At 48.8% G+C, this 20,510-nt stretch overlaps 1 protein-coding gene across 1 annotated transcript in view; it reads right to left on the reverse strand.

Annotated features, from left to right (window-relative positions):
• Window positions 1-20,510, reverse strand: part of LOC133381922 (H-2 class II histocompatibility antigen, E-S beta chain-like) — a 44,918-nt gene that overhangs the window by 23,121 nt on the left and 1,287 nt on the right. The window contains exon 2 of the mRNA XM_061621502.1: window positions 19,010-19,267. Within this exon, the coding sequence (XP_061477486.1) occupies window positions 19,010-19,267 (258 nt within the window). The remainder of the gene's footprint in view (window positions 1-19,009; window positions 19,268-20,510) is intronic.

Here is a 20,510-nt window from a genome sequence, read left to right on the forward strand (position 1 = left end):
GAGGCTAATCTCCGGCTTTTGAGCGTGCCGCTCAGCCACGCATGCGTGATTGACATACGCATGCGTGAAGGCTGTGGCTGGCCGCCTTCCCGCCCTTTGTAATTGAGGGAGGGACTGGAGAGAGAGAGGAGGAGGAGGAGGAGTTGAGTTGCTGCCGCGCCCCCCCACCCTGTGCAGCAGAGCCTAGCTGCTCCCGCCGGCCACAAAAGTACAGGTGAGGGGGTGGTGAGTGGAGGCTGTAGCCGCGTGGCGCCGATGGGCGGGAGCGGCCACGATGGGGCTGAGGAGTCTGTGCGTGCGGTCGTTCCGAATCCGGTTGGGGGAAGAAGGCCGCTGATGGAAGGAGCCAGTTTGAGGCCGGGTCATTTGTAGGCCGTCGCGCAGAGGGAGAGAGAGAGGGGGGAGAGAGAGAGAGAGAGAGATTTGTCTTGAGTCTGCTGTATTTAGTGAAGCTTGAGTCTGCTGTATTTAGTGAAGCGGCCGGCCGTCCTTTCTGGAGCAGGGGAACCGGCTGAGGCTGGCAGGCCACTCACTAAATACAGCAGACTCAAGCTTCACTAAATACAGCAGACTCAAGACAAATCTCTCTCTCCCTCTCTCTCTCTCCCTCTGCGCGACGGCCTACAAATGACCCGGCCTCAAACCGGTCCTTCTTCCCCCAACCGGATTCGGAACGACCGCACGCACAGACTCCTCAGCCCCATCGCGGCCGCTCCTGCCCATCGGCGCCACGCTGCTCCTTTCCGGAGGTAAAAAACCAGAATGCTGAAAAGATATTTATTGTTCTGTACAAAGGTACTATTAAAAATATATTGGAAAAGTATTTACAGATAAGCCTGGCCACAGTAGGAGATGACAGTTTTTTTCATGCCCCTCGAAATCTCTTAATTCCTCTCATTTTTTCTCCCCTCCTACAAAATCTCATTCTTGCAGGGGAAAAGACTTCATGCTGTAACTTGCTTAGCAAGTTCAGTTAATATCCACGACACTAAGAGAGTATTTGGATTAAAGGACTACAGCATACAGACGTTAGCAGAATTTTCCCACAGACTTAGGCTTTTAAATACCCCTTCCATCTCAGTATCTGTCCAAATTGATTAGGCTGTGGATTGAATCGTGGTATAGAATGAATGAATTTTTTTTTGTAGTCTGTGGATCTTAATGCAAGATTCGGAGCTTACACTTCTGGATCTAATGATCTTCTGAAATGCAGATTACAAGTGAGAACACCCACCTGCCTTCTAAACAGCTAAAGGGATTATTGGAGACACCAATATGGGGAGCAGTAACATGGGTGCAGTGTGAAGTCCTGGTGTTGTAACTCTGCTGCGTTATTTGTTTGTAGTAACTTAATGCTACTGTAAAATTGGCACATTGATGCCTTTTGTGTAGGCATCTGCCACTCAACAATAGCAATGAGCAACCTATTAATATAGTTGTCCCCTCCCAAGGCTGGAACTGATCTGGAATGTAGTGGGGGCACTTTCTAAGGTGGAGGCCTTCTGGACTATAGTGCTTTCATGGGAGTCTCTTATGGGCTAGCAGATTAAAGCATGTATGTAGCAGCAGACATGGTTTGAATTGTGCCTTTTATTTGGGATAGTTGGTGCCATAAAACAGCTCTCTCATCCCTACAAACGTTACTTTTAGATAGTGCAGGCAAGAAGGCGTTGTTATGTGCCTTCAAGTCGATTACGACTTACGGCGACCCTATGAATCAGCGACCTCCAAGAGCATCTGTCATGAACCACCCTGTTCAGATCTTGTAAGTTCAGGTCTGTGGCTTCCTTTATGGAATCAATCCGTCTCTTTTTTGGTCTTCCTCTTTTTCTACTCCCTTCTGTTTTTCCCAGCATTGTTGTCTTTTCTAGTGAATCACGTCTTCTCATGATGTGCCCAAAGTATGATAACCTCAGTTTCATCATTTTAGCTTCTAGTGATAGTTCTGGTTTAATTTGTTTAACATGGCTGCAACCATATCTACTCAGAAGTAAGTCCTATTGAGTTCTATGGGGCTTAGTTCCTTAATAAGCATGTTTACAGTTGCTGCCTTCAGGGGCATCCATCTGTGCTCCCATCTAACATCTCTGCAACACTAAACTCCTTTCTTCCAATAATGGCCTGGCCTGAGGGCACGTAAACCCTTCTTGCCAGAAGCAAGTAAGCGAGATTAAATGTTCCCTAAAGGTGTTGAACTGTGACCTGGCAGACCAGGGTTTGAATCTCCAAACAGCCATGAAGCTCACTGGGTGACCTTGGGCCAGTCACTGCCTCTCAGACTCAGAGGAAGGCAATAGTAAACCACCTCTGTCTGAATACTGCTTACCATGAAGACCCTATTTGGGATCAACTTGAAGGCAGTCCATTTCCATTTTGCATCACCCTAAGCTTGTGAGAAAGAATGACCTTGTCACTTCAGATGGACCTAGGAACACCCTATTTTAGGTAAGATTTCTATTTTAATCTCCAATCAGATAATTTTTTTTTGAATGGTATGCTCCAAGCAACTGTGGTTGATACAATGTATCATGTTTAATGATGTCACTAGGGCCCGCCCCGTGATGTCACTAGGGCCCGCCCCGTGATGTCACTAGGGCCCACCCCGTGACATCACTAGGGCCCGCCCCGTGACATCACTAGGGCCCGCCCCATGATGTCACTAGGGCCCGCCCCATGACGTCACTAGGGCCCACCCCCATTTTCTCAGGTTTTTGGATGGTTCCGACCTGGCAACCCTATATTAGAGGCATTAAAAAAGGCAGGCCTCACAATAAAAGCTAAGAAATGCCAGTTTGGGCTAAAGGAAGTAATCTATTTAGGACATAAGGTGGGGAGTGGGAAAATCACTCCCTTATGGAGCAAGGTGGAGGCAATACAAGCGTGGCCTATCCCCTTAACCAAAAAACAAGTTAGGGCACTGCTAGGTGTGGCTGGTTTTTATAGGAAGTTTGTGAAAAATTTTGGGGAAATAGCAACCCCCTTGCATGAATTGACAAAGAAAAAGTGTTCTGAGCGTGTGGTATGGACGGATGAATGTCAGAAGGCTTTTGATCTGCTGAAGCAAGCCTTGTGCCAAGGACCTATATTAATAGCACCAGACTATGAGAAACCATTCATCGTGGCTACGGATGCGTCAGACCTCGCGCTGGGAGTCGTCTTGCTGCAGGAGAGAGAAGGCACCAGACATCCAGTGGCGTATCTGAGTCGCAAGCTGACGCCAAGAGAGAAAAACTATTTGTCGGTCCAAAAGGAGTGCCTAGCGGTCGTGTGGGGACTGAATAAGTTGCGCCCCTACGTGTGGGGACGAAGATTCACGGTAACAACGGATCATCGGGCCTTGTTATGGTTACAGACTATGAAAAATCATAACACTATGCTGCAGAGGTGGTCCTGGGCCCTACAAGACTATCAAGTGGACTTCCAGTTCATCGAAGGCAAGGACAATGTAGTGGCCGATGGACTGTCAAGGCAGGTTCCTGGGACTGCAGTGACGTGACCAGACGGAGGAACAAAGAAAGACATTTTCCCCAGACAGACTTGTTTTATTTGTTAACGCGGCGTATGAATCCTGGAACAGGAATAATACTCTGCCATTATTTTAAGGGGGGAGGGGAAATGTGATGTTCCTGTATTAGTGTATATATGGTAAGTGCTGTTTGTATAGGAGATACATGGTAAGTGGAATGAAAGAGGAGGGGGGAGTAAATGGGCAGTAGAATGCTGGATGATTGGCTGAGTGTTTAGAATGGCTGAGAGTATAAATGGAAGGACGACAGTTAAATCTGGGTGGACGTGAGTGGGTTGTTTTGGTGGGTTTTTGAGAGGAGATTGTGTGGAGAGTTGGTGGATGTGAGGAGAGTGTGGAGTTTGGATTAATACTAAGACAAGTACCAGAAATAGATGAAACCATATGCTTATGTGCCTTTATAAAGTAATCTTGTTATCTCTGTTATTTAATAAAAACTATATTTGGTTTACCGAAGGCCTGATCCTTGGCTGGGGTTATACAGACCAGAAGGGAGGGCAAGGTGCTTACCAAGGCTGAAGGGAAACTGTAACAATCGGTGGCAGCGGTGAAGGGAAGAATATAACACCACAAGTATTCAGAGCAAACCAGGATCGTATGCTTTATATATAAAGATCAAAGGGATTGGGGACAGCTTAAGCACTCAGTCACAGAGGTAACCTGATAGAGAGACTCAGGCAGAGTCTCTGGGAATACTGGTTATAGGATGTGACTGGTGGTGCTGCCTAGCAGGGGGATCTGTTGAGATCTGTGCTAGAGCGGAGAGAGAAACCATAAAAAAGGACAGTCCGGACTGGTGGAGCCCCTGGTGGTGCCTAGTGACAGGCAGTAACCACGAGCAGGTAGGAACCTGACAGGGAGAGCCGGGGAAGGGCGTCACAGTCTGCCCCGACCCACTTCAATCTAGCCGCAGATTCACAGCCTTGCCGTGGCTTCTTCTGAGTTGTAGCTATTGCAGAGTAGCGAAGATAGCGAAAGATAGCCTCTGAGTGAGCTTTGTGTTTTGAACCCTGGCTAAATATTACACCTTCCCTGGAATTAGTCAGACAGAGACTTTGAGCTTCAAAATAAGAAATAACTACTTTATTCTGGAAGTACCTACTTGATAGGAAAGAGTTCTACATCTAGCTAACGAGCTAACTTGGAGATGCAAACACTGAGCCTAGTACTTGTCCTCATGCTGTGTGAGGAGAGAGCAGACAAAGAGAAGATCCAGATCTCTCTCTCTCTCAGGAGAAAGAAGAAGAAGAAGCCGAAAGATGTAGGCAGCACCCTGAGAATATCAGTCTAGCAGGAAGGGAGGGTCAGCAGGAGATCAAAGGAGAGATATTAGCCTAGCAATCAGGAGGTCTCCTCTCCAGCTACCCTTTTTAACTCCATGCAGCCTCAACCCACCAGTTCGACTTGCACCACATATTCCAACACCCCTTCACAACGAGAACTTGGTTCACTCTACAAGGTTCATCTTGCCTCATAGCTTCTGGTGTCACACTTTGCCCAACAGCTTGGTCAATGCATCAGCTGTCTGTTGGACAGTAGGTCATCTCTAGAAGTCTTGTAGGTAGTGGACCTTCACATCGATGTGTTTCATGCGAGAACTTTGTCCTTCTGATTTGCCGAGTCTTATGCAGGCTTGATTGTCCTCAAATATTCTGATAGGCTCCAGTTCAGATATGCCTAAGTCTCGTAGAACCTTAAGAACATAAGAACATAAGAAGAGCCTGCTGGATCAGGCCAGTGGCCCATCTAGTCCAGCATCCTGTTCTTACAGTGGCCAACGAGGTGCCTGGGGGAAGCCCGCAAGCAGGACCCAAGTGCAAGAACACTCCCCTCCTGAGGCTTCCGGCAACTGGTTTTCAGAAGCATGCTGCCTCTGACTAGGGTGGCAAAGCACAGCCATCATCTGAGGAACTGAGACAAATAGTGGTAACGAGAGAGGAAGTTCTAGGCTTAATGGACAATATAAAAACTGACAAATCACCGGGCCCGGATGGCATCCACCCGAGTTCTCAAAGAACTCAAATGTGAAATTGCTGATCTGCTAACTAAAATATGTAACTTGTCCCTCGGGTCCTCCTCCGTGCCTGAGGACTGGAAAGTGGCAAATGTAACACCAATCTTCAAAAAGGGATCCAGAGGGGATCCCGGAAATTACAGGCCAGTTAGCTTAACTTCTGTCCCTGGAAAACTGGTAGAAAGTATTATTAAAGCTAGATTAACTAAGCACATAGAAGAACAAGCCTTGCTGAAGCAGAGCCAGCATGGCTTCTGCAAGGGAAAGTCCTGTCTCAGTAACCTATTAGAATTCTTTGAGAGTGTCAACAAGCATATAGATAGAGGTGATCCAGTGGACATAGTGTACTTAGACTTTCAAAAAGCGTTTGACAAGGTACCTCACCAAAGACTTCTGAGGAAGCTTACCAGTCATGGAATCAGAGGAGAGGTCATCTTGTGGATAAGGAATTGGTTAAGAAGCAGAAAGCAGAGACTAGGAATAAACGGATAGTTCTCCCAATGGAGGGCTGTAGAAAGTGGAGTCCCTCAAGGATCAGTATTGGGACCTGTACTTTTCAACTTGTTCATTAATGACCTAGAATTAGGAGTGAGCAGTGAAGTGGCCAAGTTTGCTGACGACACTAAATTGTTCAGGGTTGTTAAAACAAAAAGGGATTGCAAAGAGCTTCAAAAAGACCTTTCTAAACTGAGTGAATGGGCAGAAAAATGGCAAATGCAATTCAATATAAACAAGTGTAAAATTATGCCTATTGGAGCAAAAAATCTGAATTTCACATATACGCTCATGGGGTCTGAACTGGCGGTGACCGACCAGGAGAGAGACCTCGGGGTTGTAGTGGACAGCACAATGAAAATGTCGACCCAGTGTGCGGCAGCTGTGAAAAAGGCAAATTCCATGCTAGCGATAATTAGGAAAGGTATTGAAAATAAAACAGCCGATATAATGCCGTTGTATAAATCTATGGTGCGGCCGCATTTGGAATACTGTGTACAGTTCTGGTCGCCTCATCTCAAAAAGGATATTATAGAGTTGGAAAAGGTTCAGAAGAGGGCAACCAGAATGATCAAGGGGATGGAGCGACTCCCTTACGAGGAAAGATTGCAGCATTTGTGGCTTTTTAGTTTACAGAAAAGGCGGGTCAGAGGAGACATGATAGAAGTGTATAAAATTATGCATGGCATTGAGAAAGTGGATAGAGAAAAGTTCTTCTCCCTCTCTCATAATACTAGAACTCGTGGACATTCAAAGAAGCTGAATGTTGGAAGATTCAGGACAGACAAAAGGAAGTACTTCTTTACTCAGCGCATAGTTAAACTATGGAATTTGCTCCCACAAGATGCAGTAATGGCCACCAGCTTGGACGGCTTTAAAAGAAGATTAGACGAATTCATGGAGGACAGGGCTATCAATGGCTACTAGCCGTGATGGCTGTGCTCTGCCACCCTAGTCAGAGGCAGCATGCTTCTGAAAACCAGTTGCCGGAAGCCTCAGGAGGGGAGAGTGTTCTTGCACTCTGGTCCTGCTTGCGGGCTTCCCCCAGGCACCTGGTTGGCCACTGTGAGAACAGGATGCTGGACTAGATGGGCCACTGGCCTGATCCAGCAGGCTCTTCTTATGTTCTTATGCCAGTAGCCACTGAGAGCCCTGTCCTCCATGAATTTGCAAATTAGCCACTGAGAAGAGTCCTTGTCCTTTGGTGCTGATGGGAGCCAACCAGAGAGAAAAGAAGTGAGTCAACCACTGAGAAGACTCTTCCCAGCAGCTAACACACAGGAAGATCAAGGGGCAAGGGAAAGTGGACATGGGGGTGTGGCGTGGCTATCATGAAGCGACCCTGCACTTCTGACATTGCAATGACATTGCTGTTTGGGACTCTTGGGACTGAATGCCCTTATTGGGCTCCCCTCCTTTAGTGGCAGGGTATGTTACTTCTAGTCCAGGAAAAAGAAGGTTTAACCTACTTAATAACATACCCAAAATCTACAAACATCCGAGCCAGGAAAAGCTTCCAAATGACAGTAAACCAAGATGGCTGAAAGCGGCATAATGCGAGAAGCTAAATGTCATTATTTCAAATGTGCCAAGTCAGCCCTGCTGCATCCTGGGGCCCTCCTGCTGATGGTCTTCTGCCCAAAAGTCTTGCCCTAATGCCACAACCTCCCCCCTCTCCCCAGTTACCATCTGTTCAAAAGAGATCTTAGCAGCCGCAAGGGGTGGAATAACCGGCTGGGCCTCGTGTGCCGCTTTAATGTTCATGGGCGACCACTAGAGTGCATGGCAGACAGTGCCCTCCGTGAGGCACCCTTTAATGCCTGGAGACTCTCGTGCGGGTGGGGAGGTGGACCCCGATGGAGGACAAAGGCATCTCCACAAGGAACAGGAAAATCAGGACAAAATCAGGAGAGAGGGGGAAATACCAGGTCAAGATGCCAGAAAAGAGCGAATGCTTCCCTGAGAGTTTGAGGGCACGTTCTAGGCCCCACAGTCAGCTCATGGTGGAGTATCCTGGCCTTGGGTGATCTGAAATAGCCCCCCATCTCCTTGTGGGTTGTGCCCCCTTCAGTAACTCTGCAAGTGCCCCCACTCTCTCCCTCTCTTTCTGCTCCTCCTGTTTCAGGAAGAGATGGGACTTTGCTCCACGGAGAGGTTTTCGGAGAGGGAGGCGGGCTGCTCCGTTTCTCCTTCCTGTCCCAGGTGTTTTCCCTTTCTATCTCCAGTGCTGCTGACCTTGCGGCTTACACCTGAGGAGGAGGGCCGGGTGGATTTGGCACTTGGTCAGGGACTTTCCAGGAGTCGAGGCTTGATCTCTGCCAATCACAGGCTCTGAGGCTGCCTGGTCATCAGCCGCTGGGCAGGGAAGCCGTCTCTTTTGCAAAACCCAAGACTTGTGATTGTCACAGAACGGCCCAGGCTGCTTCAGGCTTGGAGGAGCATTTCTCTAGGGAAGAAATCAGGGAATAGGGGTTCAGCCTGTGCTGGATGGGGTTACACTCCCCCTGAAGACGCAGGTTCGCAGTTTGGGTGTGCTCCTGGACTCAGCCTTAAACCTGGAGGCCCAGGTTTCTGCTGTGGCCAGGAATGCGTTTGCACAGTTAAGATTAGTGCGCCAAGTGCGCCTGTTCCTGGAGTCGTCTGATCTGGCTATGGTGGTGCATGCCTTAGTTACATCCCGCTTAGACTACTGTAACACGCTCTACATGGGGCTGCCTTTGAAGACTGTTCGGAAACTTCAGCTGGTGCAACGAGGTGCAGCCAGAATGTTAACTGGGGCTGGTTACAGGGACCATACAACTCCCCTGCTGCAACAGCTCCACTGGCTGCCAGTCTGTTTCCGGACACAATTCAAAGCGCTGGTTATGACCTATAAAGCCCTATATGGCTTAGGTCCAGGCTATCTGTCAGACCGTATCTCCTTATATGAACCTGCCCGGGCCCTGAGATCTTCAGGAGAGACCCTTCTCACGATCCCAACACCTTCACAAGTGCGACTGGTGGGGACACGAGATAGGGCCTTTTCGGTGGCTGCCCCTAGGCTCTGGAACTCCCTCCCTAGGGAGGCAAGAATGGCCTCCTCTGTGCAGTCTTTCCACTGACAGCTAAATACTTTTTTCTTCCGGCAGGCCTTTGGAACTGAAGGTTTTAAGGGTCGTGACTGAAGAGGATGCTGTATATTATTGTTTTGCCTGTATGCTCCTGTTGGGAAATAATTTAAAAGGCACCTTGCAACATGGCATGGCCTGGCCCAGTTTCCTACTCTCCTTGACATTAACAATATTTAGCCTAGTTTACTGTGAACCAAAGTTGAAGTAAGAACCAAAGTGGCCTTCTATCATTTTGATACGGTTTATTTCCTGGTGACCTGACCCTTTTGCATTCCAGTGGCTCTACATAATAAAAGCCGGTTTAAGCTGGAAACCTCCCTCTTCCCTTGAATTTTGTATCACATTCATGCTCAATGTATCGCTTATAGTTGCTAATCACAGACATGTATAGAATTGTTATAGTTGCCCCAGTGCCCATAAACCTTGACATATAAACTCTTTGTAATGCAAGTCTACCCAGCCTGACTGTCGCCAGCCGAGGGGCGCCTGGTTGCAGCTGGGACACCTCTTCTATATCTCTCTTTGTTTCTGTAATTGCTGAGTGCTTATCTCAAGGACATGTGAGGTATGCAGACCCATAGTCTGAAAGATGTTCCCACTTATGTTCCTCCTCTGCACCCCTTCACCCCCTTCTGCATATCTTTAGGTTATAGTGACCATCAATTGTTTCTTTGTAGTGCATGATGCTGCACCCCAATATTGTAACCTTCGGGGTAAGGCTATATATTCTCTCACTTGTCAATAAACGAGGTTCCAATCCTGAACAGCCACTGGGGTTGTAAGTATTGGTTACCCCTTTGCAAAGGAAATTGTGTTGGTGTTTACTTGACCTCTGATAGTGGGATTTGCACCCAACTCCGCACCTTTCCCGGGTGATTGTGAGCTGGGGAGACAGAGACAGCTTGCGTGCTGGGTTTGGACCTAACACTCCTAAACTGGGTTGCAGTATTTTAAGAGTAATTGGTTTTAACATCTTAATAGTTTAATCCTGTTTTAATGCTGATTTTATATGTTTATATATTTTATATTTTTATAGGTTCTTAATGATGTGTACTTGTTTTTATCTGGAAGCCGCCTTGAGGTCCAGTTTGGAAAAAGGGCGGGGAATAAATACAGATGATAATGATAATAAGAGGGAGATCAAAGGCGCAAACAGTCTTGCAATGCTTAGGCCACCCCGAATTTTCTCCCTCACCCTTTTCCTCTGGATCAGCAGTTGTCAAACGTCCCACTTTTGGGGATCTGATCATCTGCTGTGGAGCCCCAGGGAGAAGTTGCTGGGGTCATTGTAGGAAGGATCATTGCCCAAGGCCCGCTTTTCCCTGTCGGAGAGTGGCGAGACTGGGGACGGAGAGACTGAGTGAGCCTTTACGTGTGTTTGAATCTTTGCTAAAGATTCTACCTTCCCTGCAAATTAGTCAGACAGAGACTTTAAGTGTTGCGTGCCTCCCCAACCTCCGAGCGGTGAGATTCTGGGGGGTTCCTGTGCCCATCCAGGGTTTGGTTTCCTTTGGGAAGAAGGTCAGTGGAGACTGCGGTGTCTTTATGGAATATGGTTTATTTATTTACACACGTTGCAACCTGAGCTTAGGATGGAGGGGTTCAAGGCATCAGCAGTCTAATATCCAGCTTTTCCCTCCGGGTGCAGGGGCATCCTATCGCCACGATGCAGGGAGCCAGCCTCTCTGCATGCCTGCAGCCCCAGCCATCCTCTAGAACACACCCGAAACTACCAGCCCACACGTCTGCTAGCTGCCAGGAGTGGGGGGAAGGCTCTCCTGTAGAGTTTAAAATGAGAAAAGGATCTTCCTAGCCCCTTTCACCAGTTGCCTGCTGGGGCAACTAAATAGGACCATTAACTACCTGGCCACTCTATTTGATTCACAAAGGAGATCCATCTGGCTAGCAGAGTCAGCCTCCCAGGCATAGGATTCCAAATCAGAGGCTGGAAAGGTGACCCACAGAAATCATCCATTCCAGCCCCCCCCCATGCTCATAACAAAGCTTTAAAATAAGAAGCAACTACTTTATTCTGGAAATACATACTTGATAGGAAAGAGTTCTACATTAGCTAACCAGCGAAGTTGGAGATGCAAACACTAAGCCTAGTGTTTGCCCTGATGCTGTGTGAGGAGAGAGCAGACCAAGAGAAGATCCAGATCTCTCTCTCTCTCAGGAGAAAGAAGAAGAAGAAGCCGAAAGATGTAGTCAACACCCGGAGAATATCAGTCTAGCAGGAAGGGTGGGTCAGCAGGAGATCAAAGGAGAGGTAGTAGCCTACCCTCTCTAGCTACCGTTTTCAACCCCATGCAGCCTCAACCCACAAGTTGGAGTTGAACCACATATTCCAACATCTCTCTCCCAATATGTGTTGGGCATCTGGGTAATTCTAGACCCTTGGGACCTAATACCTTGATCAGATCCCCCCTTCTTCAGTGGCCGTTTAGATGGTAGGAGGCATCACTTCACTCTCTTCAGGACTGGGTCATCCAGCCGTGCCATGCTCATGGGTCCTCCTGAGCCCCCTGGTGTTCTGGGACCCCTCCGGACCACTTCTGCTGAGTGGTGCCCAGGTCGGTCATCTGCACTAGTCCTAGCCCAGGCTACGCTCTCGTTAGTAGTTTATTCTACAACCACACAATCCCACATATTTGAGATCCAGAGGAAAGTTTGCTCTTTTGGATAAATATATTCTGTGGGTTCTCCCCTTTCACCCTTTAGCAATTTCCACCTTGGAGGGTGTCGGGCAGAGATCCTTGGCAGGGGACAAGTAAAGGGTACTGACCTGGCAATTTGTATTTCCAGCTGCCCCTCCCACTCTGAGGTCTGGTCTGTCTCCCTCTCCCACCCACCCCAGTCCTCACCTAATGCCATGATATGGTCCCCCCATCACACCACTTTAGCAAGGCCATCTCAGTGTCAATCTTGTTCCCTCACTGCTGTCCAGTCCCTTGCAAGTCTGTGTCCTTTGCAAACCGTTTCCTCCCCTTTCATTCTCCTGAAGTTGAAAGAGGATGTTGAACAGCACCAGACCCAGGAGCAATCCCTGGGAAGCCACACTTGATGCATGACACGTGACCTGTACCTTGCTCGCACCCATTTACCCCCCGCCTCAGTTTTATACCCATTCTCTCTCACCCTTACCCTGACTGATTCAAACCATTTTATTCATTGTTTTTGGAAACATGACGCATGTATATGAAGAACAGAGTTTGGATTGTGCAGATGCCGTCTGGAATATTTTGCAGAAGGAAAGAGAGCCTTCACTTCAGACAGACATGATCTGGAGTTTGCTGTACGTGGATGAATATGATATTGGGGCATGTAGATAGTGATGGATCAAGCACTTGAGGTCACTGCAGTGCAACACGTAGAATTGAGCAAGCCTCTCTCCAAAAACTGGAGATGGGGGTGATTGTGGTGGGGATGAATTGCCACGCTTTGTTGCAGATGTGGCTGTTGGCACAGGGTCTCCTTGTGCCCTGCAGTTGCCCTCAATGCAAGGCAGGAACCCCCCTCACCTCCAACTCTCCAGAATCAAACATACCTTCCTCTGACAGGGCCAGGAGGACGAATTGCACCCCTGGGCGTCAGATGGGGAGAGCCTGTGACTGTGTATTCTATCAATACATTCAAAGCAGGAGACCATCTAGGGAGACGATTGGACCCTTGGATGATAAGGGAGTCAAAGGTGTACTAAAGAACGATAAGGAGATTGCAGAGAAGCTAAATGAATTCTTTGCATCTGTCTTCACAGTGGAAGATATAGGGCAGATCCCTGAACCTGAACTAACATTTGCAGGAAGGGATTCTGACGAACTGAGACAAATAGTGGTAACGAGAGAGGAAGTTCTAAGCTTAATGGACAATATAAAAACTGACAAATCACCGGGCCTGGATGGCATCCACCCAAGAGTTCTCAAAGAACTCAAATGTGAAATTGCTGATCTGCTAACTAAAATATGTAACTTGTCCCTTGGGTCCTCCTCTGTGCCGGAGGACTGGAAAGTGGCAAATGTAACGCCAAGCTTCAAAAAGGGATCCAGAGGGGATCCCGGAAATTACAGGCCAGTTAGCTTAACTTCTGTCCCTGGAAAACTGGTAGAAAGTATTATTAAAGCTAGATTAACTAAGCACATAGAAGAACAAGCCTTGCTGAAGCAGAGCCAGCATGGCTTCTGCAAGGGAAAGTCCTGTCTCAGTAACCTATTAGAATTCTTTGAGAGTGTCAACAAGCATATAGATAGAGGTGATCCAGTGGACATAGTGTACTTAGACTTTCAAAAAGCGTTTGACAAGGTACCTCACCAAAGACTTCTGAGGAAGCTTAGCAGTCATGGAATAAGAGGAGAGGTCCTCTTGTGGATAAGGAATTGGTTAAGAAGCAGAAAGTAGAGAGTAGGAATAAACGGACAGTTCTCCCAATGGAGGGCTGTAGAAAGTGGAGTCCCTCAAGGATCGGTATTGGGACCTGTACTTTTCAACTTGTTCATTAATGACCTAGAATTAGGAGTGAGCAGTGAAGTGGCCAAGTTTGCTGATGACACTAAATTGTTCAGGGTTGTTAAAACAAAAAGGGATTGCGAAGAGCTCCAAAAAGACCTCTCCAAACTGAGTGAATGGGCAGAAAAATGGCAAATGCAATTCAATATAAACAAGTGTAAAATTATGCATATTGGAGCAAAAAATCTGAATTTCACATATACGCTCATGGGGTCTGAACTGGCGGTGACCGACCAGAAGAGAGACCTTGGGGTTGTAGTGGACAGCACGATGAAAATGTCGACCCAGTGTGCGGCAGCTGTGAAAAAGGCAAATTCCATGCTAGCGATAATTAGGAAAGGTATTGAAAATAAAACAGCCGATATCATCATGCCGTTGTATAAATCTATGGTGCGGCTGCATTTGGAATACTGTGTACAGTTCTGGTCGCCTCATCTCAAAAAGGATATTCTAGAGTTGGAAAAGGTTCAGAAGAGGGCAACCAGAATGATCAAGGGGATGGAGCGACTCCCTTACGAGGAAAGGTTGCAGCATTTGGGGCTTTTTAGTTTGGAGAAGAGGCGGGTCAGAGAAGACATGATAGAAGTGTATAAAATTATGCATGGCATTGAGAAAGTGGATGGAGAAAAGTTCTTCTCCCTCTCTCATAATACTAGAACTCGTGGACATTCAAAGAAGCTGAATGTTGGAAGATTCAGGACAGACAAAAGGAAATACTTCTTTACTCAGCGCATAGTTACACTATGGAATTTGCTCCCACAAGATGCAGTAACGGCCACCAGCTTGGACGGCTTTAAAAGAAGATTAGACAAATTCATGGAGGACAGGGCTATCAATGGCTACTAGCATTGATGGCTGTGCTCTGCCACCCTAGTCAGAGGCAGCATGCTTCTGAAAACCAGTTGCTGGAAGCCTCAGGAGGGGAGAGTGTTCTTGCACTCGGGTCCTGCTTGCGGGCTTCCCCCAGGCACCTGGTTGGCCACTGTGAGAACAGGATGCTGGGCTAGATGGGCCACTGGCCTGATCCAGCAGGCTCTTCTTATGTTCTTATGTTCTTATCACCCCTGAGCAGAGGGTCTCCCTTGTATCATTCTGCAGCTGGAAACAGAGGGAATTAAACCCTCCTGGGTCAGGGTCCTCACAGGGGTGTGCATTCTGTAGCTGATATTACATAGACAATATAGCATCCTAAAACATTTAATCTTCTGTTGTAGAAACTAATACATTTCTGCTCTTATAAATGTGAGCTTCAAAGTGTGCCCACCAAAATCTTAGATGTTGGGGAGGGGCTTTTAATCGATGGTAACAGTACTATGCCCCTCAGAGGTCCTCATCCTGCCCTACGGCAAGCAGAAACAATCTTTTTAAAAGTATGGCATATCTGAGCCCTTTGGCGGATGCTGGGATACACCAGCGTGGAGTTCCCCAGATCCACTGATGCCACATCAGCCTCCGACTCTCTGTTGCTCATTCGATGCCAGTGGGGTGCTTTGGGGAGGGCAGAGCAGGCCAGGTGAGCAGGTGGGCAAGCAGGTAGCAGGTCCTTCCAGCTGACTGAAGAAACAAAGTCTTGGGAGATGCATTTCAGGGCGCTGTGGAGAAACTGTCAGGAAAGGGCCACCCGTCTCCTCCTTGCTTATCTGGAAAGGAACGAGAGGGGCTGGTTAGCTGGGTGCCATCTCCTCTTCTGAGTGTCCCTCTGCAGTCTTGCTCTAGTGGAATCAGGTGTCTGGTGCAGCGTGTGGCACCCAGAGAATAAAATATGTCTCTTTTTAAAAAAAACAAACAAACAATGTTTAAGATAAGTTTCTAGACCTTATGGTTGCAGAGATCCCTCTTCTCCTCCTGCTTATATGGCCAACATTCCCCACCCTCTGTTTTAGTGGATAGACATCCCTCCACCACTGACTATCTCTGTATAAAATCTCCCTTTTCAGTCACATGGCATGTCTGAAAAAGCTGAATTCTTTAAAGCAGAAAAAGTCATGCAAAAAGAAGCAAAGTCTTTGAAGCAAAATCTGGATTTCCTTGGAACATAAATATTGTTGCGGGATTTAGGTTTGGGAGTGAAGGTTAGGGGCACAGGGCCCATACATGCCACACCCCACACGATTTGCTCTCCCTTGTGGGCATATTCAGTGCAAACTGCTCCTTAATCCGACCCTGACCGGTTTCAACAGGAGAGGAGTCTTTGAGACTCAGCGCTGAATACGGAAAAAGGGAAGTGAGCGAGAGGAAGACTCAAGAGGACAAACTCTGTATGTGTAGGAGTCTATCCTGCTGAAGTCTGGCTGTGCCAGGTGTGGTCCCTGTTGTGACACACAGCCAGCATTGGGCACAGAGCTCTGTTGGCTGTTTCCCTTTGGCAACAAGAGAAGTGCCCCCTCAGTGACCTTCAACATGTGACCCAGGAGACTGAAAGGCCAGTGCTGAGATCTGAGCACCCTCTGGGCAGGATGATGCCCATCCCCATCCCCCTACACGGTGGCAAAGCCCTTTGGAGGGTGAACCCCCTCCTCATTCACTGGGAAGGAAGTATTTTAGCTGCAAAGTAAGTGTGGCTCCTTGGAGATCTGGGTCCCCAAACGCTGAAGGTTGCAGGCCTGGAGGAGGGCCTTCTCTGGGATGAGGGAGCCCCTGTGGCTGCAGAGAGTCATTCATCCTCTACCGGATGCTTCCACTGACACAGAGCCTGGTGGCCCCCTTTGGCAACTCTCCGAACCCCGAACCCTCTCTTCTGCCGGCTGCCATCTCCACACTGTGGCAATGTCCTTTGGGTGGGATGATCTCTCTGACTCACATGGGGCCCCTGCGACGGTTGCTGCCCTCCTTCATCCTCATGGCCTTGATGAAGATGATGGGGCCAGCAACGATGCCCAGAATGCCAATGGATAAGCCCAGGCCGCAGAGCACGTTCTCCGCTGTCTCGGGAATGAGAGCTGGCTCCTTCGACTCTGCAGAGAGGAGAAATGGACCGCGTGTAAGAGCCTGTCTGCCCGTCCTCCATCCCTCTCTGAGGAGAGAGCCTGCCTCTCTCCACCTGCCCCCTGAATCCCGAGCTGAGCTGCATCCACGTCGCCACCTTCCTGCCCAAGAAAGGCCCTCTTGCCATGTTGTCTCAGTCGCCCCAAAAGGTGCCCACAGCCTACATGTTGCTTATCTTATCCAGGATGGGATTGTGTGATCAAAAACACACAAGAGGATTTGGGGGCACCGAATTCATCACCCTCTGAGACTACCATCTTTGCTTTATAAAAAAATACAAGTTACTAGACCCTATGCCTGAAAATTGAAATGAGTAGCAATATCTCACGAAACCTCAGAAGACAGGCAAGCTCCTTCCTCCCCCTACTGCTAGCAAAAACAGAGTAAATTGTGCAAAAGAGGAAACATGTTGAAGTTGCTCAGATCTGAAGAATGTATTTCTTAGGAGTTCAGAATCTAGATTTCTGATTTTTAAAGCAGGGAGAAGACCAGATCTTGCTTACGCCAGATTTTCTCCAACCTCCCCTCGGGAAGGCCCCAGTGCTCCACTTGGCAGACGTAGAAGTCCCCCTGCTCCGGGACGAAGGGGAGGTAGGAGAACTTGCGGAAGGTGTTGTCCGCACTGGGGTAGAAGCCAGTCTCCTCCACGCCCTGCGAGACCACCTCGTTGTTCTTCAGCCAGGTGATGTTCAGCACCGGGGGAGAGAAGCGGTCCACGAAGCAGATGAGGACGTTGGGGTCCCCCAGTTGCACAGGATTTCTAGGGTACACCACTGTTGACGAAGGAGCCACTGTGGAAGAAGATGGATAGTGGACATCATAGAGTCTGGAATCATAGAATAGCAGAGTTGGAAGGGGCCTACGAGGCCACCAAGTCCAACCCCCTGCTCAATGCAGGAATTCAAATTACTGCATCCCCGAAAGGTGGCTGTCCAGGTGCCCTCTGAAGGCCTCCAGTGTTGGAGAGCCCCCTCCAGGTCACTGGTTCCACTGCCATACTGCTCTAACAGGTAAGAAGTTTTTCCTGATGTTCAGCCGAAATCTGACTTCGTGTAACTTGTTGGACCACGTGGTTCAGCTTGAACTGGTGGGTTGGGTCTGCATAGAGAGAAGACCTCCTGATTGAACCTTCTCCTTGTCTCTCTCCTCACACAACAGGAGGGCAAAGACTAGGCTTAGTGTTTGCATCTCCAACTTTGCTGGTTAGCCAGATGTAGAACTCTTTCCTCTCGAGTAGGTACTTCCAGAATAAAGTAGTCATGTCTTATTTTGGAGCTTAAAGTCTCAGTCTGACTAATTCTAGGGAAGGCGTGCTGTTTAGCAAGGATTCAAACACACAGAAATCTTTGCTTCTCTGCAACATAACTTGAGCCCATTATTTCGTGTGATGTGTGTCGGGACCCTCATTCCTCACTGAGCAGCCCCCGTGTGACCCTGGCAGTCCCGGTCAGGAGCGGCATCTCCTCCAAGGCCTGGCATTCCTGGTTCTCCATGCCTCCCCTGGGGAGTCGTGCTCATCAACTCCTAGTTTATGCCATTCCATCCCAGTAGGAGAAGCTTCACCTCCCGCCCCAGTGCATGGAATGGGATGTGGATTCACTTCCCCAAGTAGCCCGGCCTGTGCCAACGCCTCCCCTAGAGCCTGCTGCTCCTGTTCTGCATTCTTTGTTATCACCTGCATTGAGCAGGGGGTTGGACTTGATGGCCTTACAGGACCCTTCCAACTCTACTGTTCTATGATTCTATCTAGACAGGAATATCTCAGAAGAATTGGCTCCAACATCACCTGAACACAGGTCAGGCATTCGAGAAGCTGCAATTGAGCCCCGATGGGCTGAGACCAGAACTCCACTTCCTCTACTACACACACAAACACAAACATTGTACATTAGCTATAGCCAGTTTTTCTCACACAGGTAGGCTACAGCAGGGTTGGCCACACGTCAGGCTCCTCAAACTGACTTTGGTTTGTGCACTAGAACCCTAAGAGCTGCCAGCCAGAGCCTGGTGCAGAAGACTTTATTATTATTATTATTATTATTATTATTATTATTATTACTACCACCAGGTAATTTGCTTTCAGGACCAGCACTGACCTGGCCTCGCAGTCCTTCCACTCAAAAGTCATCTCCTGGTTGAATTTGCCCCCCCCGACATGGAGCCCCCCCCCCGCCCTGGCCTCCAGCATCAGCACCAAGCAGAGTGTGTGGAGGCTGGGGAAGGGACGAGCTTCCTTTGCAAGAGAGCGGAGACCAGGAATCTCCCTGCAGCTCCTGTGTGTAGCTTGGCCACTAATAGTGAATGCTAATTGAATGGGCTCAATGGGGCGTGTGTGGAGAGGAAGGGGAAGAGGGGGGTTCCCACCCCTCCGGGTACCGTTCTGGGCCCGCGTCCGGTTGCTGCGCTGGATCAGGATCTCCATGTTCCTCTTCATAACCACCATGTTGGCCAGGGCGCCCTGCACATCAAAGCTGACCCGGCTGGCGTAGTCCGGCAGCCTCCAGACATTCTGCTTCTGGGCCCAGTCCACGTGGAGGAGCTCTTCCTCGTCAAAGTCCTGCAGGAACTCCCCAGACATCTTCTCCGAGGGGAAGCTCTCCTGGAAGAAGTCCAGCTCCACCTCCGTGTCCTCCACTGGAGAAGAAGAGATGGGGCAGGGCAGGAGGAGAGAAAGAGGGAGAATTAGCTTGGAAGGAGGGCAGCTGGGGGCCCTCCAGTTAGTGGGGTTGTCCTAAGGAAGAAGGAGGCTGCCCCAAGGACAAGGTCCGCAGGAGAGGGAGGGGGGGACCTTCTAAGGTCTGTAAACCGTCTCCTCATTTACACTCTGTCTTAACAGTGACAGGCCGGGGCCAAAAGCCACGATTCCCCAGAAGGAAGGAAGGAAGGAAGGAAGGAAGGAAGGAAGGAGGGAGGAAGGAAGGAAGGAGGAAGGAGGAAGGAAGAAGGAAGGAAGGAAGGAAGAAGGAAGGAAGGAAGGAAGGAAGGAGGAAGGAAGGAAGAAGGAAGGAAGGAAGGAAGGAGGAAGGAAGGAAGGAAGGAAGGAGGAAGGGAGGAAGGAAGGAAGGAAGGAAGGAGGAAGGAAGGAATGAAGGAAGGAAGAAGGAAGGAAGGAAGAAGGAAGGAAGGAAGAAGGAAGGAAGGAAGGAGGAAGGAAGGAAGGAAGGAAGGAGGAAGCAAGGAAGGAAGGCAGGAAGGAAGGAAGGAAGAAGGAAGGAAGGAAGGAGGCAGGCAGGCAGGCAGGCAGGCAGGCAAGCAGGCAGGAGGAAGGAAGGAAGGAAGGAAGGAAGGAAGGAGGAAGGAAGGAGGAAGGCAGGCAGGCAGGCAGGCAGGCAGGCAGGCAGGCAGGAAGGAGGAAGGAAGGAAGGAAGGAAGGAAGGAAGAAGGAAGGAAGGAAGGAAGGAAGGAAGGAAGGAAGAAGGAAGGAACGAAGGAAGGAAGGAGGAAGGAAGGAAGGAAGGAAGGAAGAAGGAAGGAAGGAAGGAAGGAGGAAGGAAGAAGGAAGGAAGAAAGGAAGGAAGGAAGGAAGAAGGAAGGAAGGAGGAAGGAAGGAAGGAAGGAAGGAAGGAGGAAGGGAGGAAGGAGGAAGGAAGGCAGGAAGGCAGGAAGGCAGGAAGGCAGGCAGGCAGGCAGGCAGGCAGGAAGGAGGAAGGAAGGAAGAAGGAAGGAAGGAAGGAAGAAGGAAGGAACAAGGAAGGAAGGAAGGAAGGAAGGAAGGAAGGAAGGAAGGAAGGAAGGAGGAAGGAAGGAAGGAAGGAAGGAAGGAGGTCTGATGGTAGAATAAATAAGGACATTCATTTGCTGTCACTAGTGGGTCGTCAAAAGCTTCACCTGTTGACTAATATAATAATTAAACCAGAACTTGCAGACACACAGAACT

This window comes from Rhineura floridana, chromosome 3 (genome assembly GCF_030035675.1).
Source record: "Rhineura floridana isolate rRhiFlo1 chromosome 3, rRhiFlo1.hap2, whole genome shotgun sequence".
In the NCBI taxonomy this organism is placed as follows: Eukaryota; Metazoa; Chordata; class Lepidosauria; order Squamata; family Rhineuridae; genus Rhineura; species Rhineura floridana.